Source organism: Zonotrichia leucophrys, chromosome 10 (assembly GCF_028769735.1).
Source record: "Zonotrichia leucophrys gambelii isolate GWCS_2022_RI chromosome 10, RI_Zleu_2.0, whole genome shotgun sequence".
Taxonomy (NCBI): Eukaryota; Metazoa; Chordata; class Aves; order Passeriformes; family Passerellidae; genus Zonotrichia; species Zonotrichia leucophrys.
The window spans coordinates 17,623,854-17,651,235 of record NC_088180.1 but is presented as its reverse complement, the minus strand read 5'-3'; the positions used below and the strand labels follow the sequence as shown (position 1 = coordinate 17,651,235).

The following is a 27,382-nucleotide window of genomic DNA, read 5'->3' as shown; positions in this document are numbered from 1 at the left end:
TTTGGGGTGGTGGGGAAGGGCTGGGGCTCCCCTGTGGCAGTCCTCCATCCCCAGCTCCCCCTGAGCACTGCGAGGTGTGACTTGTGCAGAGCAGGGAAGGGTTAATGGTGGGAAGGTTTTTTGGGAGAGGGGCACATAAAAGCAGAAAAAGCCATTCTGGTGAATGTAGCCCAAGCTGCTAGCGCCTGCAGCGATGTCTGGCCATCCTCGGGGTGCTCAGACACCCTTGGGATGCTCCTTCCCAAGACATCTCCACACCCGGTCCCATCCACATCTCCCCAGACACTCACAGCAGCCCTGCCCTCCCCAGGCTTTCCGCAGAGATTTGCTGTTCAATATTTGGACAAGGTCTGTAGCACATTTTTGAGGAGGAGGCGTTGGTTGGTTCGCGTGGCTGCTTTGCCAGCGGGGGAAGCCTCGGCGAGGGGAGCCTGGTGCCCTGGAAGGGTGCTGGGCTTTAATTAAAGCTGTTCGCCCTCAGGGGGTGCGCAGGCATCCCAGCAAACAACGAATTCTGTGCATTTGAAATACCCCCATTTAAATGAGTCTGGTTATAATGCAAACTAAATCAATTGGCTTTTAGTCATATTAACCTTTACCTTACCTTGCTCTGTGGGCTCCAAGCTGGAGCAATTAACTCCTGTTCCCTTAATCCTTCCTTATCAGTTCAAAACCTGTTGGCATGCCTTGTCTCTCCCCCTCTCCCATGCACATTTACAAATCGTTTAAGTGTTGCATTCAGATGGCACCAGCTTAGCATGCATGCAGGAAAACATCACCTCGAGGCACGAGGACAGGAGCTGGAATAGGGAGGATGGAAACAAATCTCGCAGAAATCCTGAGGAACCAGCCAATCCGGTTGTTTGCAGATGTTGGGTGGTTCATGCCTTCTGGGGGCTATTGTTTCCAGCGCTGTTGTTTGTTTGCTGTGGGGTTCCGTGGAGCTGGGCAGGAGAGGACCACGCCAAGCTCTCCACCCCCAGGAGAAGTCTGGGGAAGGGGAGACTCCAGGACGCACAGGGAAGCAGCCCGGGTCCTGATCCTTGTGTGACCACGCTGCTGCTGAGCTGCCCTGTTGCCCCAAGAGACCCCTGGGGCAGCTGGCTGCTCCTGCTGGGGCTGCTGTGAGCCAAGAGATGTGGCACGGGATGGAAAGGGAGCAAGGATGTGGCAAATCCAGCAATTTTGGGGATAGGTCATGGTGGTTCAGCTGGGGAGGGACAGTGGGGTGCAGAGTGGGGTCACACCATGCTGTGCCACCCCTCTTGGGGCTCCACTTGCAGCTCTTCCTGCCATAACTTCCCTTGCTCACTGGAATGCTCCTGGTGGTCCATGCAGTGCTTGAGCCTCATCCTCACTGCTCCAGTCTCTTAATCCCCATCAGGGGATGCCACGGCCTTGGTCCCTGTGCCTCTGGCCATGCACCACAGCAAAATCAACCCCATCTGAATTATTTGCTGTGCTTCATGGCAAACATGTGCTGGAACCATCTTGTTTATCCTGGACCTCCACTTTAACTCCTGCACAGCCACTGGGATCCCTGGAAGTGTTGAAGGCCAGGTTGGATGGGACTTGAAGCAACCTGGTCTGGTGGAAGGTGTCCCTGCCCATGGCAGAAGATTTGGAGTGAGATGAGCTTTAAGGTCCCCCTGAACCCAAACCATTCTGTGATTCTGCAATAATTAGGGTTTGCAAAGGTAGAGCTGGGACCCTGGGCCTCAGGACTATAACAGTTTGGGCCATTTCTAGTACTAAAAAGCCTTTTCCCTCTTTATTTTACATTTTCAAGAAGCTTTTCCCCAGCCTGGATCATCAATGGAAGTTGATCTGAGTTTCATGAGCTGCAGGAGCTGTTGCAGGGATGCCCCAGACTCCTCCTGCTTGCCTATTTTCCCATGCCAGCTACATTGATTTATCAACTCTTCCTTGAAATCAATGTCCTTAAACTGCTGATTTCTCTGTGTCCACACACGATGGCTCCATTGACTCCTGGCTGGCAGCGCTGGGGTCGATCAGGAGTCTGTTTGAGATGAAGACATCTCTGTGAGGCAGCTCCTGGCAAAACCCCCCAAAATCCCACACCTTACCATCATTCCTGCATCCTGCAAAGCAGCAGGGAAAGGTAGTAGCTGTGGCTTGGGCAGCCAGACTCATGGAAATGCTGCCAGGGAGTGGTGCTTTAAGGAAAAAAGCCTGTTATTTGGGCCATAACCCCTATTTAATGTATTTTTATTTTTTTTTAACTAGACCATGAAGTTATATTTTTGCTTCCAGTGTTTAAATCCATCACTGTGTAAGCAAAGTGGTGCACTCTCGGCAGCCAAGGCAGCGTGGAAAATCATTTTTCTATGAAATACATTTTTTTCCCCCTCTTTCAACAGTGTTTTTTTTCTTTATAATATATATGTGTTTAAAACCCAAGCTCTAGGCTGGAAGCTGTCGGGTTTCTGACATCCACCTCCATCTGAGGCACAAAGCAATAAACTGTGCAGGAACTCAGTTCAGCTGACAGTTTTACATAAATGAGCTCAACAAAAGTTGCACTTTGTATTTTTATTCCTTTTGTTACAAAACCTTAGTCACAACAATAGAGACATGCCCATAAGCAGCTCCCAAAAGACCCAGTGCCATCAGGAAGAAAGTGTCCAGCAAGGAGGGATGTGCCACACAGCCCTCACAGCTCATTGGCTGGTGCCTCCTTTCTCCCCCAGCATGAACATCTGTAAAGATTTGGTCCATAAATTACTTTCATAACCTTTTTTCACTAAACTTGTGCTTCACCTCCATGCAGAAGGCAGGAAAGCCCTTTGTGTGGCAATAAAGGGTCTGGGGGCTGGTTAATGTTTGATAGGGATGGGATGGGGCTGCTTCCAAAGCAGCACCTTAGGCAGCTCCCACCACAGCGCCGTGGGCAAACACCAGCATTTCCCAATCATGGCCTTTTCCAGATCATTTCCCGTTTGATCTCCCTGCGTGTCATGCCCCGCTGGAACGCAAACAAATGTCAGAGTGGTCGGCTCCAAGGCCACCTCACACACAGCCGCTGCCAAAAATACTTGTGTGGAGCTGGCCACGTCCCCTGAGATCTGTCACAGCCGTGTGTGGCCATCACATATTTTTTGGGAAATGCGTGTTGTGCTTGGGTAAAGCTCCCAGTTTTTGTTATTTTATCAGGAGGAAGGAGCTCGAAGGATGAGCAGCCCTGGAGCCAGGTGGAACAGCCTCAGGGCTGAGCTGCTGCCTCCCAGCCGGCAGGAAGGATCAGCCCAAAATCTAAGCCAAGCACCACCTGAGTCTTGTCCAAAACTTTGGCTAAACACTGAAATATGTGGTGTGTCTCCAGCGGGGCTCCAGCGCGTGCTTCTGTGCTGCGCTGAGCGGGGGGGCTCAGGCACGCGCTCCCAGGCGCCGCTATTTGTGCTCCAGGGCTCCGCTGCTCCAGCAGGGGAATCTGCTCTGGCTTAGACAGCTCAACGAGCTGAGCTCACCCTGTCTGTCTGTCCATCCTGTCTCCTTCCAAATGGAGCTGCTGTCTCCACAGCAGCTTTGCTGACAGAGATGGGGGTATGCCAGAGCGTGGGGTTCAGGCTGAGGCTGGCATTGCTTCTGCATCCCACATCCCATTTCAGTGGGCAATGCCAGGCTCAGTGCCCATGGGTGGTGCTGACCCAGGTCTCTGCTTGCAGGTGGACTGGCTGCAGCAGCAGGAGGTGAAGAGGAGGGTGAAGAGGCAGGCCCGAGGGGAGCCACACGCCCTGCCCTTCAATGACCCGGTGTGGCCCAACATGTGGTACCTGGTGGGTGTCTCCCTGTCACTGCTTTATGGGGGGTCATTTATTTCTAAGCAAATGCATCATCAATCTTTGCTCAGCCCAGCCAGTGATGAAATAATAGCATCAAATGTGCTTGGCAGCCGGATTTAAAAATTGTGAATTAATACACCTGAGAGTCTGGTTTGAAGTGTTTCACCCTTGTTAGCAGCCCCTCTTCATGGTCTGCACAGCAAAGGCTTGGGAACAGCACTGCTGTATTTTACCCATCCCAGAGCTGCAGCCATCTATTTGTAATATAATTTTTCTCCTGCCTGCTTCATCGATCTGTATTTGACAGGGAAATTCATTGAAAATTAAGGGCGGAAAGGAAGTGAGCACTTCAAAACCCAGGAGCCCATAGTACTTGAAATGGAAGAGGAAAAGAATAATGGGGAGATAGCATTGCCTGGATTAACTGCTGCAGGATGGGTTTGATCTGTGGAGTAAAGTTATAACAAATCTGCAAGTTATATGGCAGGGGGTGGGTTGTAAATATATTTTCTGGTTGATTAAATGGGCTCCCAGCCTGGCTGTTTGCTTAGATGGGCTGGGATGGGGTTGCAGCCCTTTTGCAGCTGTGTTTGTCCCCACAGCACTGCGGTGATAAAAACAGCCGGTGCAGGTCGGAGATGAACATCCTGGCAGCCTGGCAGAGGGGCTACACGGGCAAGAACGTGGTGGTCACCATCCTGGATGACGGCATAGAGAGGAACCACCCCGACCTCCTGCAGAACTACGTGAGCTGGGGGATGGACGGGATGGACTGGGGCTGATCCTCACCATGAATTGATTCATGGAGAATTTCAGTGTGTAAACACAGCTGAAGTCTGTGCATTGGCATACTTAGAGGAAAAGGTTTGTTGTTTTGTTGTTTTTTTTTAAAAAAAAGCTTGAGATGTTTTTAAGAAGGAAATGAGGTTTTTAGATAAAGAGGATTGGGGGAACTCCCTTTGCAGCTGCCTGGGAAGCAGCCTCCTCCCTCTGCTCACCAGGGCAGAGCCAAAAACCTGCATGAATCCGTTCAGCCCAGCTCAAACCCCACATGGCCAGAATGGGAGGGAGGGAGGTGCGTGCTGAACCCAGCAGGATTTGGGGTTCAGAGGAGCAGTTCCTGAGGTAGCAGGATATTTCCCCTGGGAAACACGCAGGACTGCAGCCTAAAACTATTTATTCCGAGCAAACAGACAGAAACTGAAGGGGAAATGTAATTTTCTGCTCTGCTTGCCTGCACTGGCCATCACTGCAGCTACTGGCCACCACAAGCACCTAGTAAGTTGAATTTAATGGTGAATCTAATATTTTCAGGACCCTCTTGCAAGCTATGATGTTAATGGGAATGACCACGACCCCACTCCACGCTACGATGCCAGCAATGAGAACAAGTATGTGATGATAATTGTAATGGAGCAAGGGGTCTGGGGGTGTTCCTGAGGCTGGGTGTCCCCTCTGGGGCTTTCCAGGCCCCTTTCCTCACTCCCAGTGCTGAGGAGGAGGAGGCTGCCTTAAGGACGTTGCACTAAGTCCTTGTGTTTAATGCAAATTCAGCTGGTGCCAACCACACTAATTGCTAATGAATCCTCCAGCCACCCAATACAGCACCAGGGGGTTCCCTGCCCTGTCTGGAGATTGAACCATGTGAGTCAGGATGGGTGGCTGAGATGGCAAAGCCTGGATGCATTTTTTGGGCTTCAGATAAAGCGGGATGGTTACAGATGGAAAGGAAACATGAATGCAAAGAGCAGCCTGCATAGAGGTGCAAGATGCAAAGAGGAAGTTGCATTTAGGTGCAAAATGCAAAGAGAAAGTTGCATCAAGGTGCAAAATGCAAACAGCAAATTGGATTTAGGTGCAAAATGCAAACAGCAAATTGCTTTCAGCATTAGTTTCCTGCACCCACTTGGTGTGGGTTTTGGGTAAGGGCAGTTTCTCGCTCTGCTCCAGCCTTGGGGCTGGTGTTGGCTGCTGGCTGGGGTGGCTGGGGGATCCTTGGCCATGGCCAGAGCTGATGGGGTTTCTCCTTGCAGGCACGGCACTCGCTGCGCGGGCGAGGTGGCGGCGGCGGCCAACAACTCCTACTGCATCGTGGGCATCGCCTACAACGCCCGCATCGGAGGTGAGGCTGCCCCTGCACGGCTCCCCTGCCCCTCACCAGCCCCTGAGGGACCACAGCCAGCCTGGCCACACCAACGGGCCCTGGGGGAGAGGTGGGATGCTGCTCCCCCATCTCCTCTGTGGCGCCTTGGCTGCAGGGAGCCCCAGGGGTGTTGGGGAGGAGGATGGGTGCTATGGCATGCAGGGGGCTCTGGCTCCATGGATTTAGGGTGGAAACTTCCTGCCTGGGCTGCATCCTTGCTGTGAGGGTGCAGGTGGATTGAGGATGTGGTGTTTTCACCCCAAAAGTCCGCAACTGCTCTTGTGGGGTCTGTCCTTTGGGGTGGCTGTGTTTGCTGTGGTCAGTGGTGCTGGCTGAGGTTCAGAGCTGATGTCACTTGTTTGTGGGGTCAAGGGATGCTGAGGAGCTGCTCAGAGCAGGGGTCCTGGGGAGAACCCCAAAAATACCCTCAGGGGAAAAAACACCAAGAAGGCGGGGGGGTCAGAGATGCATATACAGGGAATTTTCTGCACAGCCCCTCAAATAACATGTGTGGAAAGCAAATGAATCTCAATCACCACATTGGATCCTAGTGCTAATCAGCATTGCTGAGTTCATTTGCATTAGCTGAACTGGTTTAAGCTGGGGGACATGAGGGTCTTAGCAGGGGTGGGAGTGTGGTGTCCCACCTTACATGGCTGGTGAAACAGTGTAGGGGACAAATCCCTGCAGCTGAGTTCTTTCAGCCTTCAGACCCATCCCTGGCATGGTCGGAACAGGAGAGGGGCTTTTCCTGCAGCCTCTCCTACCACCCCAGTGCTGGGAGAAGTGACTGTCAGCAGCAGGGACCCAAGTGCACACGAGTGGATTCAGGGTTTAATTCCTTCTTTTGGCTTATTCATCCTGGCTGTGCAGGAAACAGCTTTTGTTAGAGTTGTGTCTGCATGGGAGCAGTGTCCACAGGGATCTTGCTCTTGGCCAAGAACTTCCTGTGTTGTCTGTGCTGGGAAAATCTCCAGAGGGAAGAAATAACCCCAGGGAGGGTGAAGAGTGGACTGGTAGGGCTGTAAGGGCAATGGCACATCATCCCATCCCATCTCCTGTGCCCCCTACATGTGCGATGCCTTTTTGCTTCTTTGAGGCTTCTTGCCTCTAAAAACCCATCTCCAAGCACACTGCAAGCAGCAGCAGAGCAAGGCAAAGCTCATGGTGGGATTTATTGGATCCTGCAGGATCAGGCCATTCCCTTCATGCTCCTTTCCCTACAGCAGCTGTGGAGACGAGAGTTCCTTGTTGACTTTATGACGACCTCTGGGTCTCATTTTAATTTGCTCCCTTTAACGAGTGCCTTGCCTCAGGGGTGTGCTGGGGAGGTGTTGAGTGAGACAAGACACCTGGCAGAGGGCTGGGGGCCGGGGGCTTCCCACAACGTGAGCAGGCAAAGGGGAAAAATAGAGTCTGAGCCGTATCAAGTTTGGGATCATGGAGGAAAATACGCTATAGCTGCAGCAAGAGTGATTTTAGATGGATTACACAAATAAAGCGGCGATTAATGAGCACAACTTGTTGGGGAAGCCTATTTGTCACACTCGGAGAGCTCCCATCTAATTTTACTGGCTGCTCTTCAGTGCTCTTGCATTGCTTTTCATATGCCCTGGGCAAAACACATCACTGCTCAAGGAAAGGGCTCCTGCCATTCCTCCTCCTCTTCCCTCTCCTCCAACGCTCGCTTTGGAGGTCGGTGCTGCTCCCTGTGTGACACAAACCTCATTTATTTTGCAGCACCCACCCCTGCTCCCTCCTGCTCCCCATTATTTGACCAGAGAGCCCCTCATTGTGGGTGGCTGTCTCTGGGCAGACTTTGGGTTGGCTGTGGGTTGACTTTAGGCTGCTTTTGGGCTTGCTGATGTGGACAGCCATGCACAGCAAGCACAAACCCCATCCCTCAGCTGGCTTTCCTTGCAGTGTGCAGCTCAGACACTGGGCTTGGCTCTTCGCCCCTTCTCCTTGTGTTTTCTTGTTGACAAAGAGGAATTTTTTGGGAACAGCTCTGCTCCCTGATTTTACATTTCTAAGCTTGGTTTTGGCTGGTTGGGGACAGTGTCAGAAGGAGATATTTGAGTTGACTGGTGTCCAGAGCACAGCTGCAGCTGGAATGACATCTGCCTGCATTTGTTTGCTTTAAGACAAAATACATGTGGAAGGGGAAATGCGTTTTCATAAACCAGACTCTCCCTGGCTGACAAAATACGATGCTGAAATTTTCAGCATTGCTTTTCTTGCAAGGGCTGTTTCTGGGCAGCCTGCTGGGGTGCCTGGCACCCTCTACCCACTGTATTGAGAGGAAATCCAGCAGGGAAAGGGTGATGGAGAGCAGAGGGGGTTATGCTATTGTATTGCAGCAGTCAGAGGCTGGGGGTGTGCAGCAATCCCCCAGCCCATCCCAGCATGGCTGGTGGGCTCTGCCTGTGAGCATCCTAGCTGTACCTGCTGGCATTCCCAGCTGAAAGTGAGAGTTATCCCAGGTGGCATTGTTGTCCCACCATGTGTTGGGGTCCTGGCTCTGATTTTGGCCATACAAACCACAGCCTGGGTTTTTTTCCTGGAGCTTTTCCCTCTCCAGGGAACTGCTGGCATCAGTTGGACAGGGATGGGGTTTGGGAACAGTCACAGTCATCCCCACTCGAGGGGAGAAACTTCATCCTACCAATGTGCCTGAAGATGGGGGAGGCATGAGTTCAGGAAACACCAAAATCTTCCAGGTGGAGAAATGTGCTGGCTAAGGAATCATAAGGGGAGAAAGGGGGATTTTGTCACTGGGGAGTGCAGTACCACTACCACCACCCATTCCCCACTGGAGGAGGGGAAGTGAATTTTAACACCCCCTTGTCCATCCCTTGCCATGAAGCCAGCAACACAGAAAAGTTTCCCCGTAGCTCCCCAGCCTCCTGCTGCCAGGCTTGTTGGCATGCGGGGCCACGGGCTGAAGCTATTCCAGGCGCGCCTGAGCCGTGCGGTTTCCGCCGCCGTTAACAAAGCCCTTTGATTGCAATCCTCACGCTGTCATCCACGCCATGAAGCCCTAATGTCTGATGTTTTTGTGCTTTTAGGCATTCGTATGTTAGATGGAGATGTAACAGATGTTGTTGAAGCGAAGTCGCTTGGCATCAGACCCGATTACATTGACATTTACAGCGCGAGCTGGGGGCCAGATGATGATGGGAAGACAGTTGATGGACCTGGTCTATTGGCCAAACAGGCTTTTGAGCAAGGCATTAAAAAGGTGTGGATCCCACAGCGCCCAGATGCGCTCGCCCTCCTCCTCCTGTCCCGGGGTCTGGTGTGGGGATGGGCAGCTCGGCCCCCGAGGCGATGCCAGCACTAGGGCTGGGGCGGGGGGAGCCAATCATCTCTGATTTTTCCTAGTTATCCCCTAAGAGCTCCAGTGGATTTGGTGGCCGAGGGTGGTGACGGCGGGAGGTGCCTGTGGTGGTGGGACCCCTCGGCACAGCCCTGGCAGAGCAGGGAGGACCCAGGTTGTGCAAAGCTCTGCCGGGATGGGAAACCCAAAGTGGTTCTTGGGGGGGTAACTTTGCACCCCAAAATGTCCCCCTGGATGCTGGTGTGGATGGAAACAGCAGTATCCCAATCCCCAGTATGTCCAACCATCTCCTCCATGCTCTTTGGGCTCCTGGTATCCTTTCCCAGGGGCCTCAGTCACGTTAAGCATTTCCCTGGTTTTCCACCCAGAACAAGCGGCTGGGGAGGGACATGGGTGTTGCCACAGGGTGTGACAATGGATTGTTGTCCTTATTTGGCCAACATCACATATGATTGACAGCTGTCAATCCCTGCTGGGGATGCCCTGGCCCCTTCCTGTTCCCCTTCCCTTTTTGGGTACTTTTAAAAAATGCCCAGTATTGGCTAAAGCATTGGGAACAAGGCCTTTTGGCAGCTTGGTGGGCGCTGTGGGTAAGTGTCGCAGTGGCTCAGGGCTCCACAGTGGCTGTTCCCTGGGTGCTCCAGAGAATCTGGGGGTGGGATTCCATTGCCAGCAGCCCTGGGTCAGGCTGTGAAGCCCCCACTTCAACCTCTGCCACCACTCCTTCCTCTGCTGCCTCTTCCCGCAGCGTGCCGGGCGTTGGGGCGGCCTCTTATCTAAAAATAGGGTGGAGTGCTTTTCCCACTGTTTACTTGATTTCCTGCTGGGGCGGTGAGCCTGCCGAGGAATCCATTGAAGTGCCGGGCAGTTCACGCCGTGTAAATAAGGGGAACAAGCTGCTTTTTAGACCTTATTTTTCCATGCAGGAGCAAACGGGCAGCAGCAGGGTACTTGCCTAGCACAGCCCCACTGTCTCAGGATGCTTGTTTTTGCCTCCCAGGGGACGCCCCAGTCCCAGCACTGCCACCCCGTGTTTGCAGCACCCACTATCCCACATGCACAACTCGTAATTGCCAACTCCATCTCCTTAAATAACAAGGAAAGCTGCAAGCAGATAGTTAACTGCCACCTTTAGCCCGAGCAAACAGCTGTAACCAAGTTATAAATCCTTAAAATTGAGTTTTTAATGGAAACATTAAAATAACCTTTATCTATTAGCGATAGGACTGCGCTGGGGTAATTTATCATCTTGTTTCTTGTTCCTCCAGCCACACTTTATTAGTTCCCAAGCTAACGAGGGAATATTTATCCTGGTCATTCATGGAGTGCTGTTGGGCAAACACCCAGGCCCTGCAGAGCTGCGGAAGCAGGAGATGCTGTGCATCCCACAGCCAACCCATGAGCTGCTGGGGTGAGCTGGATCAGCCCCAGCTTGGCCAGGGAGGGATTCCCTGGTTTAAATGATGCCCAGATTCAGGTTTTATAGCAGCCAGGAGCCCTTCACTGGCATTGCATTGTCTTAGAAAGGTGGCAAATTAAGAAGCTGGATGTTTGGGGTCTGCTTACAGAAATCTTGATAGTTCCTTGTTTGAGAGCAAAGGGAAAGAATGGATTTTTCCAGTCTGAAGGAGCTGCAATTGTGGTGAGCTCTTGCTCACCAGGAAATGCTGTCAGGTGTTAGCTGTGTGTGCATTGTTGTAGTGTCATTCATGTGCCTGCTCATGTCCTCAGGTGACTGTGCTGTCTCCAAACCCACTTTCCCCCAGTGCAGCCCTGCCTGGGCATCAGGGGATGTGGGTTTGGAGCAGGTCTGAGCCTTTCTTGGGTCCCATGGGTGCGACACTCGGGTGAGGAATGAAAGGGAGGTCTGGGCTCCCAGTCTCCTGATCCCAATCAAAATCATTGCTCCATCTCCAGATGCTTGGCCAATTTTGTTGGGTTTTATTCCTCTGATTAGTGATTTGGGAATGCTTGAGTTGCATGCAGTGGGACCCATCCTTGGAGGTGTTTTGACTTTGGTGTGGGTGAGCTGGACAGTCGCTGTCTGCGCCGAGTGTGTGGGCTGGGACGATGCCTCCTTGGAGATCCAGGAAACCCTGGAAAGTGGGATGGGAGATGCCAGCAGCAGGCTTGGTGGGCTGGCAAGCTGGGTCGAGCTCTCTGTGACGTGGAGCAGGGCAGTAATTCCCTTGGCAATTGCACTTTTTCTTGCAGAGCTCCAGACAGCTCTATTAATCTTTGCTAGGGAAATACCCACCCAGTTTTGCTGGGAGGCAGCCCAGATAATGAAAACTTTCATAAAGTAAGGAAAGAGCCTGACTTAGACTGTCTATCCAGAGGCAGGGTCAGCTCCGAAAGCCTCTGCCCCAGGAGGGGGGCGAGACAGGTAATAAACCTTCCCGCTCCCCCCGGCACCTAAAGCCCACAATAAATCCCGGTGAATTCCTCCAGAGCAAAGCTGCTTTATTATTATTATTATTGTTGTTATTATTATTTTTTGTGGAGGAAGCTGCCACAGAGCAGTGGAAGGGAGGTAAACAGCAGATCTGCCCAGGCGAGCACTGAGATCTCTCCGTGGCAGGAGCAGCCGCGGGGAGGACGGGGCTGCTGCGCTGCTCCCGCGCCTGCCAAGCCCGGCAGCCCCATCCTCCCCGGAGAGCTCTGCCTCACTGGGCACGGAAGAGACCCAGCCACTTCATTTCCTGCCCCTAACCCTTTTGGCTCACCAAAAATCCTTCTTTTTAGCATGTTCACCTTGCTGTGAACCCCCGCAGGGCTGGGTTGTTCCTGGGTGTTCTGGCAGTGGTTGGATGGAGGAGTGAATGGGGCTCATTCCCGGGGTGTTGGCTGCTTTAGGGCGCCCTTGTTGGCACCACAGCTGCTGCTGCCAGGTGTGATTTTCCCCTGGATCCAGGGAGGTCTGGGCAGCAGGCACATCCCTCCCACTCCCCAATTCCCAATGGGGTCACAGCTGTACCCTGTGGGGATGGCTCCATCAGAGGTTCCAGCCAAGTGATGAAGGGGAGAGAAAAGGGTGGGAGTTAACAAATAGAAGACAAGCAAAAGAAACTTTTAAGGATAGGCTGGGAGAAGGATTCTGGTGGTTTGAGTGGTTCATGAGTGGTTTTGTGGGCAAGGGAGATTTGGGGTTTGGGGGTTCTCTGCCAATTCCTCCTGCAGGGCCATCCCTAAAAGCACCCATGCTGTGGTCCAGGGACTTTAAATACCCAAGATGTTTTGCCCCATGGAAAATGCCAAAATCCTGTTGCTGGATTTTGGGGAGTCACTGCCTGTAACCTGGGACTGACTGAGCCGAGAGGCGCATTGTGGGGACTGAGGGAGGGGGCTGAGTGCTGGGCAGGGTGGGACCCATTCTTCCACCCTAACCAAACACCCAAAAACCAGACATACCCCTCCTCCCCATGCCAAGATCACCCCTCATCCTGGGCAAACACCTCCTCTAATCCCCCACGCTCTCTGTGCCCGCAGGGTCGCCGGGGACTGGGATCCATTTTCGTCTGGGCGTCGGGGAACGGCGGCAGAGAGGGCGACTACTGCTCCTGTGATGGCTACACCAACAGCATCTACACCATCTCCATCAGCAGCACCACTGAGAATGGCTACAAGCCCTGGTACCTGGAGGAATGTGCCTCCACCCTCGCCACCACCTACAGCAGCGGCGCGTTTTATGAGCGGAAAATTGTGAGTTTTACCCCAACCCCCAGTGGGGAGCATCCCCCAGGGGTTTTCTGCGTGGCCGGGCTGGATGATGGCTCAGGTGTAAGAGCTAGGCTTTGCCCTTAGCCTGCAGTGGGTTTTGCTCTGCTTTTTGCTCAGGGATGTCATTATTTCCCTGGTAAATGGGTGAAAGGGTGGAGGTTTGCTGGGGCAGTGCCCGTGCTGGGAGCATTTTGGGGGCTGCAGCTCCTCTCTCCCAGGTGACCACGGATCTCCGGCACCGCTGCACCGACGGCCACACCGGCACCTCCGTGTCCGCCCCCATGGTCGCCGGCATCATCGCCTTGGCCTTGGAGGCAAAGTAAGTGTATCCTGGTCAGGAGAAATGTTCCCACATTTAGCACCTGCTGAGCAACACCTGAAAGAAACAAGGTGGTTTTGTTTCCTCTAGAGTGACCAAAATGACAGAGTTGTTTTAAATCGCTCCTTGCTGGCAGTGTTGTTGTCTGGAACCTGATCTTCCCACAGGTGTTTTATTGATCTAATTCTTCATGTGTTGCCATGTGTTGCAAAGTTTGGGGTGGATGACATCAGTCAAGCTTTTCAGTAGGTGCACTGAAACTGCTGACAGCTAGCTCCAACGGGAGTTTTATAAATACTTTCCAGGAAAAAAAAAAAAGTCAGAAAACATCACAGATATTGGGAAATGTCGGCAGAAGTGATGGTTTTCAGCAAGTGTTGCATTTCTGGGGGAAAAAGACTGCTTTTTCATAATGTCAAAAACTCACAGAACTTAATTTTCCGTAACACACCCCTGGTTCAAACAAGCTGCTCTTTTCCTCTTGTCCCCATCCCAATCCCATCCTGGTTCCATCATGGTCCCCCAGCCCAGGAAGAGCCTTTGGGCATCCCTGTGTTGCTTCATGGAGTGTCTTCTCATGAGCTTATTATTATTTTTATGGAGTGGAAATAAAATAAAGGCTGGGAATAAGAATAAGCCTCAGGGCAGCGCCGCACTCTCATCCAGGGATGGTGATTGTGGCTCCATTCCTCCTCGTCTGGTTTAATCCCAACACCCAGGTCGGGTGAGAGCATTTCCGGAGATGCAGTTTTCATTACAAATATATTAAAAGCTTTAGATGTAATTTTTGAATAGTTTAGCTGAGGCATAAACTGCAACATTAACTACCAGAGCTTGGTGCTCAGGCATTCCATTATGACAAGAGAGGATAAATTGAATTTCTTTCTTTAAATGTTGCTCGAGAGCAATATAAATCCCAGCTCGAGAAGCTGAACAACTGACTGTAAGTAAAGCAAGGAAAATTCTCCAGCAATATCCCTGAGCTGGGGTCATGAGGGGGCTCAGAAGCCCAGAGCACTCAATGTCCACCACTCTGAACACACAAACCCCGCCTGGGGAGGTAGAGGCGATTTGGGTTTAATTTTTCTGTTTAATGAACAACCCAGGTTTTATTTCCAGCAATTTTTTGCTGTTATTTCTCTAAAGGGAAGGTTTGCTCAGCATTGTGTATCAGTGAGCTGCTGAGCCCACTATCCTGCCTCAGCTTTTCTCCCTGCCACCTTCAAAAAAATTGAGAAAACCTTCCTTATTTGCTTCATTTCTACCCTAGAGCCTGAGAGCTAAACGGCCTTACCCAGGAGTAAATCCTGCAATTCTCATGGGCATGTGGCATCCCTTCCTGGGGCTCACCACACTGCTCGGGCTCCGCAAGTGGTCAGCATTTAAATCATAATTTCTTGCTTTTTTTTCAAGCAGGAAAGAGCAAAGGGGGTGGCTGGTGTGTTTTTGTTATTTTTTAACTCAGTGGGGTACCTGCTGCTGCTGCACCCCATGAGCCACGTGTCATTGCAGCCCCCTGCTCACCTGGAGGGATGTCCAGCACCTGCTGGTCAAAACCTCACGGCCGGGGCACCTGCGAGCGCCCGACTGGAAAACCAACGGAGCAGGGCATAAAGGTGAGAGGCCGTGGGGATGGCAGGGCAAGAACAGCCAGCCAAGGGAAAAGAAAGGTCTCCTGAGCTTCATTTGTGGGGACAGTTCACTGTGGGTGGCCACTATTGGGTTCATTCCTACCTTCAGGCTGCTAAGTGGAGGGAGGAGAGGGCAGTAATTCATGGGGTGAGATGCTTGGAACTCTTACTTGGTGGAGATTTGGAAAACTTGTTTGGTGGAGACTCTCTTGAGCTGCAGAGTTTCTTGCTACTCTCCTTGGGCTGCTCCCAGCCATGGGTTTTCCATGGTGTCTGTGTGGATTTGGGGTGTAACTTGGCCAGGGTGATGAGCTCCATATGCTGAAACACCTCATACCCCAGTGGGGTCAACTCCACACCTTCCCTGATGGTTGGAGGATGCTCCACCAAGCACTGAGGAGGAGCTCCTGACCCCTGCTAGGCAGGCTGAGGGTTTCTGAGTCTTCTCTCTTTCCAGTTAGCCATCTATATGGCTTTGGGCTGGTGGATGCTGACGCTATTGTGGTGGAAGCCAAGAAGTGGAGGATGGTCCCTCCCCAGCACGTCTGCGTGGGAAGCCTGGACAGGGTGCCCAAGTGAGTGTTGTGGGGTCTGTGCATGGCTCGGTGAAGTGCAGGTCCCATTAGAGCTCTCTAGGGCCAGCTTTGATAGTGGATGGGGTTTTTTTCCCTTTTGCAAGATTTTGCTTCCCAGATGAGTGATCAGCAGGGAATTTTTGAGGGCTGACAGTGAGAGATCAAACCCACCTTGCCTGCTGGGTGTGTCCTGTGTGAGCAGTGATGTGTTGGTCTCTCCATCCTTACACTGAACACTTTGTCTTGATGGAAGACATCAAAAACCGGTGATTTGTTGCAAAAATTACCAAATTTCTGGTGTCTTGGTTCTCTTTGAGTTTGACTTCAGGGTCATTCCAGCTCAGGTTCACATCTCATCCTTGGCAGGTCAGTCCCTCCTAGGTGAAGAGTGGGATCAGGGATCTGACCAAGTGACTCCCCATTTACCAATGCCTGGCGGTACAGCAAGAGAGTTGTTAATCAGAAAAGTCTTTTAGAGACTTGCATATGCAAAACAGGAATGAGTGCAGAGCCAAGTGTGTTCATGAAGCTATTTATCTGATACAGACACTAATTACAGCCCAAAGTGGAGTGCTGCACTCGTAATTATAATAAAGCAGCGCCCTTGCAGCCCATAAGGCATAGATCTTCGAAGCACTTCAAACTCATCTGGTTACTATCCAGCAATTCAGCAAATTCCCCTGCTAGGACACTGGGAATTGCAGTGGCAGATAAGATAATTTTTGCTGTGAAGCAGCAGGAGACCAGGGTCTAATCTAACAGGGCGACCATGCCAGGGAGCCAGGGGCACTCTGTCCCCATCCTGACGCCATGCCCTGTCCCTGGCAGGTACATCCGAGCCGAGCACGTGCTGCGGGCCAGCACCCTGAGCAGCGCCTGCGCCGAGCAGCGCGACCAGCACGTGCTGTACCTGGAGCACGTCGTGGTGCGGCTCAGCATCGCCCACCCGCGCCGCGGGGACCTCCAGATCAGCCTCATCTCCCCGGCCGGGACACGGTCACAGCTCCTGGCCAGGAGGTGAGAGCAGCCAGAGCCAGGGCCTGTCTGGGCTGGGCAGCATCCTCCTCTAGGGGGGGGCTGTAAGTTTTCTTGGGTTTCAGGGGAAGGTGGGAAGCATGCGCAGGTTTCAGCTGCAGGGGAGCTTTGTGCAAGGTGTGTGCATGCGGGGATCGCTAAAATCCTCAGTTTGGGATTTCAACCCATCTCCCTTTTCTGAAAAATACGACATCCAAAGTCACATTTCTTGGTGCGTGGCATTACCGTTGCAGGGTGTTTGACCACTCCAATGAAGGCTTCAAGGGCTGGGAGTTCATGACCGTGCACTGCTGGGGGGAGCGGGCGGCGGGGGAGTGGACCCTGGAGATCCACGACACGCCATCCCAAGTGCGCAACCCCGCCGTGCAAGGTAAGGATCCCCCAGTGCCCACCAGCTCCCAAACCCCTTTCCTGGCTGCTTCATTCAGCTGTAAATTTTGCTGTGAATTTTATGGTCTCCAGAAAAACTGTATTGCCCAGATTTTAAAAAATGGGAATGAAATGTTAGCTCTGAACGCAGGAGGCTGCCGGTCTGGCTGAGCTGGAAGCTGGTTTCCTCACAGCAGCAGCAGCAGTAGCAGTAAACTGGCTGCACCCGAGAGCCAGGTTTCCAAAATTAAACTGTAATGAGTCAAAATGAGGAAACCCAAGAGCTGTAATTGTTGTTTGTTTGTTTTGCTTCGCTGCTGGGACATCTGGCATGTGGGTTGGTTGTGCAACGGCGCAAGGGGACCATGCCCCTCGGGCTGCAGACGGATGGACATCCTCCCTGGGCTGCCACCACACTGGTGGGGGGTGGCTGGGCTCAGCCTGGCCCCCTGCATGTCCCCAGCCCTGCCGTGTCCCCCTGCTTCCTTCCCAGCACAGGAGCCGTGTGGGCAGGATCCGGCCCCGCCTCGCTGGCTGGGGGCAGCGGGACGTGAAGCATCCTGCCTGGGGCTGGCGTGTGCTGTGGGGGTGTTAAATCCACACAATCATTGATAGGAAGCCAGGAGAATATTAAAAATTTCTCCCACGCTACTTTCTGGCGGGAGGTGCACGTGGGGGTGCGTTGCACTGAAAGTGTTTCTGTTTGCTGCCTTCACCCCAAATCTTTTGAACTTGGAGAGCAGCAGCAAAGCGCCCACAGAGCTGCTTTTGCCCTGGTATTTACAGTTTGTGGCTGGTGTTTCTGAGCCCCTCACAGGCATCAGGGTTTGGCAAAACAAAATGAAAACGAACGCATTAAGTCATCCCCTCAAAAAGTCTGCACTGGGTTTGAAGAAGAGAGGGCACAGCAAGAAGAAAAAGAGGAAAGATACTCCCAGCTCGTAGCAGAAATGAGTATTAAATGTTAATTTAATACCACTAAATTGGTTAATTTAATATAAATTAAATACTAAGAGTGTCATGTCGCTGGTACTGCTGCACCCCCACACCAGCCCTGTGCAGCCTGGGCTTTCCTCACGCAGGATATTTTAGATTTAAGGCAAACTCAATTCTTTTGGCAAAGGCAGTTCCCCAGCTGATGCTGCCGGAGCTTGGCCCTTCGCAGGCTCCACACCAGCACTGCTTGGTGCAGCAGGTGTGTCCTCTCTCCCTTTGGGAGAGCCAAGGGATTTGGGTATTGCAAATTTTAAGCCCTTCCTGGAAACATAGGGATTAGGAGTTAAAGCCGAGCACACTGCGGGCATGAAGTGACTCGCATTGATGGGGAATTGGAAGAAAAACAGCGTTGGAAAGAAGCAGCAGCATTTTTGGACTCTCTCCCCAAAGCCACGTGGCTTGTGGAGGGTCTTGGTGTGGGTGTAAGGCCTTGGGGGGGTCTCACCAGGTGCACTACAGTGTTTTGGGGAATGCCAAGCTCAGACTTCTGTTGTTTAAGGCAAAGAGAGGGCTGGAGCAACAGCAGCAAGAAATAATCCAGTGTGTGCCGGGTGGCTTTTGTCAGACAGAAATAATCCTCTATTGTGGAGCTTTTAAAATTACCGGTTCTCTCCAGTGTTGGACTCGGAGACTGTGGTGATGCTGCAGTTCCTCAGATGAGTTATGGAATTAAAAATCCTTTGTAAGTGGCTTAAACAGCTGCATTTGTGTGGGCTGGAAGCTCAGGGGCTGATGAACATTTCTGGGTATTCACTGTTTGCTTCTGAATTGCTGTGCCAGCAGTGACACCCTGATGGTCCAGTCCATCCTCCTCCTGCTTCCCCCAAAACCCAGTCCCCCAAACAGGGAGGAGATGGGTGACCTTGTGTCTGCCCCACAGGGAAGCTGAAGGAGTGGAGCCTCATCTTCTACGGGACAGGCGAGCACCCCTACACTGCCCTGAGTGGGCCGCAGGCCCGGGGCAGGTCCCTGGAGGTGCCAACGTCGGAGATGGAGCCGTCCAGAGCCGCCTTCCTGCAGAGCCAGGTGGAGGTGGCGGAGGAGGAGGAGGAGTACGCGGGTAAGCCCTGCCTGAGCTGCCACCTTGTTCCCCCCAGAGTGCCCTGGAAAATGAAAACCCTGATAAAAACTGGGGGAGCCACGAGGCCTGATCCTGCCAGGGGCTGAGGCGGGCTGGGAGGAGCAGGGCCTGTGGCCAGCACGGGGCAGCAGCATGGTGAAATTAGAAGGTAGGAAAATGCCCCGTCCCAGCCACAAATTGGTGGTGCAGCTGTCTGAGGGGTAAAAAAAGCTCCTCTGCCCACCTTCCCTCCTCCAGCACAGGCAGGGGTGGGTGTCTCTGCTGCTCCCTGAGGAGCAGGTCCTTCTTTCAAAGCTGCTCCTGCACCAGTGCTCAGCCAGAGGATGGCTGGGTGGGATTCTTTCTGTGAAGGATGAGCTGCAGGAAAGACAAGCACCCAAAGCCATGCAGCTCCATAGCATTACATTTAAAATATAGTATATATAGAATATAGAATAACATAGGGGAAGGGTCCAGGTGTCCTTTGCTCCTGGGAGGGTGTGCTCAGAGCATCCTGGCAGTGGTGCCTGGAGGGTGCTCAGCTTCTTCCATACTGAGAGCTGGTCTCTGCCTCCTCAGGTCCGTGCCACCCTGAGTGTGGTGACCAGGGCTGTGATGGCCCCAACGCTGACCAGTGCTTGAACTGCATCCACTACAGCCTGGGCAGTGTGAAAACTGGCAGGTGAGTGATGGTGGTGGGGTGTCCCCATGGGGTCCCCAAGGTGACAGCAGCACCTTGCCTCAGGTCTCACAGCTTAGTGTGGGTGATAGATGTTTGCACAGAGAAAGTGTATGAGAAATTAAATGGGTGGAGGAGGTGTGAGGATCCCTGTCCTGAATTAGGGCACAGTGGGGTAGAGGACATGGAGCTGGAGAGTCCTGGAGGATCTTGACCACATAATAATGTTGGGGAAGAAGCTTTGGCTTCACTGGCTGGGATCACCCACACCCAAGGGACAGCCAGCTGAGCTGTCAGGAACTGGGGCTTCCACTGGGACAGCACAGTGAAACTCTACCTACAGCTGGGACAAGAGATTCCCGTATTAGAGCTGTGACTTCCAAGACACTGTAAATCACAGAACAAGAAGTAAACGAGCTCCAATTGCTGCCCAGGCTGGGGGACACCCCAAACACTGCGGGCGAGGGGACAGGGGCGGTGCCTGAGACGGGAGGTGACCGGTGCTGGCACCAAAGTCCAGTGGCACCGCTTCCCTCCCCAGGATGTGTGTGAGCTCGTGCCCCGCTGGGTTCTTCGGGGACAACGGCGCCCGGAGGTGCCGGCGGTGCCACAAGGGCTGCGAGCGCTGCGTCGGGAGGGGACCCAGCCAGTGCACGGCCTGCAAGAGGAACCTCTACCACCACCCCGAGATGGGCACCTGCGTGCTGCTCTGTCCTCCCGGCTTCTACGCCGAGGAACGTAAGGATGTTTATCATTGCAAGTTGCAGCATGAGGATGTGCTGGGGTTGCTTCTATTTTAAGCACTCTGGGTGGAGAACACACCTTGATTCTTGAGTATTGGCTTTGAATTTCCCTCTTGACACACTTTGCACGGTGGAGGGAGGAGGGAAACCTCTGGGTGTTCAGAGGGTGATGCAAAGCAGAGGTGCTCAACTTGAAACTCTTAATTAGAAGACTGTAATTAATGATCCTGGCTGCTTGCAAAGCATATTTTCCTTTTAGCACGCGGTGACAGATAAGGTCACCTGCAATAGCAGGGATCTGCTGGGGAGGGATGTGCCTTTCCACCCTGGGGAGCTGCTGCTGGGGTGCACTGGGGCTTTGCAGCTCCGGCTGCTGCGTGCAAATCACCGTCCGGATTTTATTCTCTCTGCTTTGCTTTGTTTTTTGAAAGGTCAGAAACGCTGTCTGAAATGTCATCAAAGCTGTAAAAAATGTGTCGGCGAAGCAGACAAATGTACTGCATGCAAAGAGGGATTCAGGTAAAACACCAGCACGGGAGGAGTTCATACCTGCAGCACTCATACCTGTGGTTTAAATTTGGGAAAACCGATGGGAAATTAGAGAGTGAATTAAGTTCAAGACCAGAGATCCTGCTTCCATGGTGCTGCAGCTCTGGTGCAGTGTGCTGGAGGTCTGGGAATTTAAAGGGGGTGATTAGTGTCTCTTTCTTAGCTGAAAACCGTGATTTAAGTTTAATTTCATTTTCTCCAGCTCTTTCCAGGGTGGTGGGTAAGTGCTGTGTAGAGCTGGTACCAGCCTGAGCTGCTTCAGGCAGGCTGAGAATGCTCCCTGCAAATGCAGAAAACCTTCCCTCAGATTCATCCATGCTGAAAATTTTATTTGATGTACCTGTTGAGTGGGGCTAGCACAGGACAGTGATTTTCCAGCACTGCAGACAGGGCAGCCCTGACCCTGAGAGGGCCACTGGGTGCCACTGGTGCTGGCCCAATGGCATCTGTGGGACACAGAGCCCAGTGTCAGCACTAGGGAGAGGCTGTTTTCCATCCCCAATTGCTCATGGAAGTACAATCCTGTGGCAGTCTGCAGTGTTCAGGCACTGCAAGTGAGCCAGAGCTATGGTGTAGCAGTGGGGCTCGCTCAGACAAAGAAATTCCTGCTGCCAAAAGATTATCTACTCCCTCAGAAAAGCACAAGTGGAGGCACTTGTCAGACATAATCCACGCGGTGCTTGTTTTTTATTGTCCAATATCCTTTTAAGCTGGGACTTCAAATCATCCCTGCCACGGCGAAGCAGCACCGGCCCAGCCACGGCGCTGAACCAATTTCCTTTTATTCCAGGGAGCCTCACTGGTGCAAAAGGTCTTCAGGAGAGCCTGGCTGGCTGCCCATGGGAAAAAAATAATTTTATTTCCTCCTGGATACTTAATTAAGGAACCGGCAGCTGTCCCTTTGGTCCAGGCAGGATTTTAATTTCTCCTAAAATGCTGGCTGGGTTTCCAACACCTCCTGCACTGCAGGCTGAGGATGCCGTAGGACACTGGGGGATGAGGAGATGGGAATGGGCTGTGTTGAGTCCCCATATCCTGTAGTTTTGGGTGCAAATGTTCTCTGCTTTCCTGGCAGCCTGGCAGGGGAGAGCTGTGTGCCAGAGTGCCAGCCTGCCATGTACCTCAGCCGGGAGCCCTGGCGGTGTGAGACCTGCCCTGCCAGCACAGGTACGCCCTTGGGCCCACAGCATCCCTCCTTGGCCCACAGCTTCCCTCCTTGGCCCCACAGCATCCCTCCTTGGGCCCACAGCTTCCCTCCTTGGGCCCACAGCATCCCTCCTTATCCCCACAGCATCCCTCCTTGGCCCCACAGCATCCCGTGCAAAGCCCCAAACCCCACTGCACCAGGTGCCAATCCCCACTGTACCACCCCGAGCCGAGGCAGAGCGTGCTTGAGGGAAAGCAGTCCCAAGTCTCCAGCATGTCCTGTGAGGTATATGTTCATGCTGGAAAGGTTTTTAGGGGAGTTTTTACATTTTTATTAGAGCCATTTTTTATTTCTCGATCTCCCCGAAGCCAGGTGCTTCAGTTTAATAAGGTTGTGGGGGAGGCTGTAAAACCCTCTCAGAGTGATGGAAGGTGGCTTTGCAGCAGATAAAAATGTCAGGCAGCTGAGGTGTGTTATCCTGTGTTATCCCATGTTATCCCAGCTGCCCCACGGTGCTGGGCTGCCTGCTCCTGGCCTCCCCCAGCTGCCTCAAATTGCTCAGCATTCCCTTTAAATCCTGCCTTCCTTGCTTCCTGCAAGACCAATTATTTTCCATTGTTAATGTTTGCGTCTGCCCTCGAAATCATCATAGATCTGATGATAATATGATCTCTAGACAATCCATGTTCAGTGGCATGAACCTCTTCTATCATACATGGGCAATTGCCTTAGTCTAAATCCAAAATATTTATTGATCTTGTTGGCAAGGCTAGAAGGGAATGGGCTCTTAATCCCTGAAGAAAATTATTTCCCTTCTAATTCTTATTCCAGTCAGTGTGAAGGTACTCCACCACAATTATTTTTCCAGCCTTTTCTTTCCTCCTTTTCCTGCATAACCATTTCTCAAGCTTGGTGCGTGGAAGCCCTTTAATGATACCACCTCCATCACTGAGCTTTGCTGTCCAGCCACAACACACAGCATCAGAGTGGGGCCCTCTGCTTTCCCAGCTCCTCTCTGGAGCACTTTTCCCCTCCAGCTCCTCCTTGGCCCAGTTCAGCATCTTCTTTTCCACCCTGGGGAAATCCAAATCGGTGCATGCTTGGGATGGCCCAGAGGGGATTTTGATGTGCTCTTTGTCACCAAGCCCTGGTAGGCAGCTTTTGGCTCTGCAGAGAGACAGACACTGGGTCCTGGATGCATCTTTTGGGGTGGAAACTGAGTTTTTTGGGGTGGGAGCCAAGCACATGCGCGGGACCCCGTGGCATGACAAGCATCTCATTCATGAGCAAGACAAAGCCAAGCTGGTGCCCCCATCACATGTGGGGCTGTTTGCACTGTCTCCAAATCCACTCAGGTGTCATTTTTCCCTTTTCCCTGTCCCCACAGGGCCAGGTGAGGAGGACTGCACCCCCTGCACCCCCGAGGGCCCTGCACCCCACTGGCGCTGTGTCCCTGCCTGCCGTGAGGGTTTCTACCCCGCCGACAGCCACGGGCTGCCCAACAAAGTCTGCAAGAGGTACAGAACCACCAGAGCAAAGCCAGGGCTGGTGGGGAGCACTGCCAGCCTCGACAGGATCATGCTGGAAACAGCTCACAGCTTGATGGGAATTCAAACAGGGATGAGGGAGCCAGGGCAGCTGTGGGGCTGGACCCCACATGCCCCTGCCCTGTGGATTTCAGAGCAGTGGAGCCGCACGCTCCCTGCCAGAGCCAGCCAAGGTGTCTTGGGGCTACGGTGGAAGGGGCTCAGCCTCAGCCCCAGGCTCTCTGGAGGAGGTGTGGGAGGAACTGCAATGTTTAGATAAATATTCCAGCTTTCAATTAAACCTGCTCCGTTGGCCCCGTGGCCAGGCTGGAGGAGTGTTCCCCACTCCCTGCCCGGCACGGGGCTGTGTGCGGAGACACGGAGATGCCGGGAGGCAACAATTTGCTCCCACTCTCTCCGGAGCTCTGAGCTTTAAGTGGGGAGTGGGAGTGGATTCAGCCTCATGGAAGCAAACATGAAAGGCAAGGATTAAAGATGACTTGGGAACACACAACGCTATCCCTGCCTACTGGGGTTTCACTCACCTGCACTGTTTCTTCATCTGGGAGGAACAAGGGACCAGCATCCCTTCCCAGAGACTTCAGACACAGTCTCCACAAGCCACTGTCCCCAGGCAGGAAGCACAGTGCTGAGCTCTTTACTCTCAGCAAATGGATGGGAGCAGCACAGGTTCCCTTTGCAGCTCTTTTTCTAGCTGGGATGGCTGGGACATGAGGTGCATGTCCCACTGAATCTTCCCAGAAGGCAAGAGCTTTTGGGGTGTCATAGCTGTCACTGGGCATTGAGCTGGCCTCACCAAACTCAGGGCTTCAATAACATTTCAACCTTCAAATTTGCCATTCTCTACATCCTCTGGTTTGGTCTGGCTGTCACAGTGCCAGCAGATGCCTTTTGCTTGACAGCCCACTCAGGGTGGCCTGACCAGGGTGTTGGTGCTGGCTCAGGCCACAGCAAGGTCTCTGTCCCCAGGTGTGATGACCACTGCTCAGCCTGCGAGGGCTCCAGTGGAAACTGCCTCAGGTGTAAGGAAGGTTACAGCCTCCTCGGTGGCTCCTGTGTGACAAATGAAACCTGTACCAATGGTAAGTGGCAGAGTTGCTGACACTGTAGTGCTCTCCTGGTAGCGAAAATGGGAGGTTTTGGGGGATTCCCTTCACCATTTAAAGCTAAAAGTGCTGGAGCTCCTGGGCTTGCTGGGGCATGGCTGCAATGGGCTGGGCTCCGGCTGTGGGGGGCAGGTGGCTCACCTGGCATTGCTTCTGGATATCTGCCTGTTGCTCAAACACATCCAAGCACTTGTATTTCGTTATAGTTTAGTCTTGGGGCTAATTCTCCCACTCACTGCAAAGCTCCTTTATTCCTTCATTAAAACCATGTAAAAGATGCCCTTAAAAAGCGACTTCTTTTCAATTTTGTCTCCCCCAACACTGGCACAGTTGCTGTGCCTGTTACATGCAGTGTTTGTTTATTTAAAATGTTAATCTGCTCTCATTTTCTCTTGTTCCTCACCCCGGCCTCCCAGCTGACAAGACTTTCTGTGAGATGGTGAAATCAAACAAGCTCTGTGAAAAGAAGCTGTTTGTGCAGTTCTGCTGTCAGACGTGTCTTATGGCCGGGTAAAGTTCAGCGGCTGCATCCATCCAGGACTTCCACTGACTGCCAGCCCAGTTTTGCCAAATGTTTAGGACAAAAGTTTATTTTTTCAGCTTTGGGAGAGTTTACATGGTGCTGTCAAGCATTTGCTCGTAAGTTTGATAGCTTTAATATCACTGTCGGCGCGTTTCTATAGCAATATGTTAAGCAGAGATTGGAGCGTACCCTGAGTGATCAAGGCCTGGAAGCAGCAGACAAGTGGTGATATTAACACTCTCAAACACTCCTGGTGAGCAGGGACCAATGCATGATCCATGTACACACACTTGGTTCTTCGCAGGAACCCTACTGATCCGCCCGCCCCGAGCGGCCGGCGGAGCCCTCGCCACGAGGGAGGCAGGACTTCACACACCTGCGAGGACAGAGCCGCTCCTGGCTCGTTTCTGGTGCCCTCTCGTGCCAGGTGCAGCTGATGTAACCCTGCAGTGCCAGCGCCGTGCTCTGTACATAGGTAAACGATGAACCAGGTGGCTCTGGAGCAGGGCCACGGCCCACTCCGCCTCTCCTGTTCGGATTCCGTCGCTCACCGCTTCCCTCTGGCCGTGGCAATGACTGGAGGTTTGAGGACCAAAGCCAGAGCTGCCCCTCGTGGCTCTGCAGGTGTGCCAGCCCAGCAGGGCTCTGCCCTGCGGGTGACTGCAGCCAGGCAAACCCCGTGTGTGTGCCTACAAGGAGTCGTAGGGTTTTGGGGGGGTTGTCCACACGGACCAGCCTTACCACAAAATGTATTTCCCTCCTGGAACTGCTTGTACATTGCTGATCAAGTCAGTTCTGGAACAAGGTAAATCCTTCCTCTAAATGAGATGTTGTCCCAATTAATCTTTCTTGGCATTTTGCATTACGATCCTCCCCCTGTTTCGCTGGGTACACCCCTCTCTCTCAGACAAAATCCTCCTGTTCCAATGGCAGTGATTTTTCTTGGGCATCTATTTCCCAAATGATACATTCCAGGGATCCAGCCAGGAAACTTAATTCTGCAAAACCCTTCCCCAAAACAAACCTTTTCATGCTCTCTCTTAATAGTAAGTCGTGGTGTTTATATAATTGTGTTTAAAATATCCTTGGCTATGTTGTTTTACAGATTTTTAAAAAATAACTTATACAATCCTTTGTTTTTTTTCTCTGTGGACTGTTTTTTATATGGGAGTGGGGTATCTTTTTGTGTCTTATTCCTTCTCCTTTTCTCCTCTCTGACCCTGCAAAGCCACTCTTTGCACCAGACATATGTAAACACTCTTTCCTACGCTGCATGTTCTGATTTTCATTGTTAATAGTTTTAATGAGTTAAACCTTTCTCCAGTGAACTTCCCAGTATGAATTGTCACCAGTTCCACAGGGAGCTGGGATAATCCCTGCTTGGTTTCGGCTGCAACGACACCTGCCCTGCCTGGGCTTGCCCACGAGAGCTCACCTCAGCCAGGTGAGGAGGGGAAAGCCACACTGTCTCCAGCCCTCACCTGCCTGGACCAAATCCAAGGAAAGATGGAGCTTTGGTGAACTGATCTTTAAGTTAATAAACTATTGATCTCCCCTGACAAATGAATCTGTGCTTTTTCCAAATTCATGCAGCCCTGGCTGGAGGCACTGCCTGTCCTTGCTTTGCTGAACAAAGCAGCTCCCCTGGCTGGAGCTCCTCTCAGCTCAGAGCACCTGTGGGACAAATGCTCAGGAACAGATGAGCTGCATCTGCAAAAAACTCATTATTGTTGTTGTAAAGGTCTTTAACCTCCAGAAGAAACTCAAATCCCGAATACCTGCCCTGTGCCAGGCTGGGCTGGTGCACCCAGGGCCATCTCACTGGGGTTGGGGCTGTGCTGGGGCACGGGTGGGTGAATTCTCCAGTGTGGGGGATCCTGGATGAGCTGGCAGAAGGGCTTGTTCTCCTTTCCCACTCATACAAGGAACATCCTGAGCAGTTCCCCAGTGCAGTTCCCAGCACAGGGCCACTGTTCCCTGTTGGCTGTCTGGGAAGGAGAGGAGCTGCTGGTGTGGCTGGGCATGGAGGCAGCTGTGGAATCCTTTGTTTGTTGTGCTGGTTTTGCAACAACCATGGGCCAAGTGCCCAGGGTAGTG

General features: G+C 52.5%; 1 protein-coding gene across 2 annotated transcripts in view; it reads left to right on the top strand.

Annotated features, from left to right (window-relative positions):
* PCSK6 (proprotein convertase subtilisin/kexin type 6) overlaps nt 1-26,835 on the top strand; it is a 32,675-nt gene extending 5,840 nt beyond the window's left edge. For both annotated transcript variants that reach the window (XM_064722155.1, XM_064722154.1), the window contains exons 3-21: nt 3,687-3,797; nt 4,406-4,549; nt 5,118-5,194; nt 5,837-5,925; nt 9,015-9,187; nt 12,776-12,988; nt 13,225-13,325; nt 14,838-14,941; nt 15,414-15,531; nt 16,360-16,548; nt 16,800-16,936; nt 18,812-18,991; nt 19,571-19,673; nt 20,212-20,408; nt 20,845-20,932; nt 22,038-22,129; nt 23,497-23,626; nt 24,626-24,738; nt 25,179-26,835. In XM_064722155.1, coding sequence (XP_064578225.1) covers nt 3,687-3,797; nt 4,406-4,549; nt 5,118-5,194; nt 5,837-5,925; nt 9,015-9,187; nt 12,776-12,988; nt 13,225-13,325; nt 14,838-14,941; nt 15,414-15,531; nt 16,360-16,548; nt 16,800-16,936; nt 18,812-18,991; nt 19,571-19,673; nt 20,212-20,408; nt 20,845-20,932; nt 22,038-22,129; nt 23,497-23,626; nt 24,626-24,738; nt 25,179-25,276 — 2,457 coding nt within the window. In that variant the 3' untranslated portion in view covers nt 25,277-26,835. The remainder of the gene's footprint in view (nt 1-3,686; nt 3,798-4,405; nt 4,550-5,117; nt 5,195-5,836; nt 5,926-9,014; nt 9,188-12,775; nt 12,989-13,224; nt 13,326-14,837; nt 14,942-15,413; nt 15,532-16,359; nt 16,549-16,799; nt 16,937-18,811; nt 18,992-19,570; nt 19,674-20,211; nt 20,409-20,844; nt 20,933-22,037; nt 22,130-23,496; nt 23,627-24,625; nt 24,739-25,178) is intronic.
* Nucleotides 26,836-27,382: the final 547 nt, after the last annotated feature.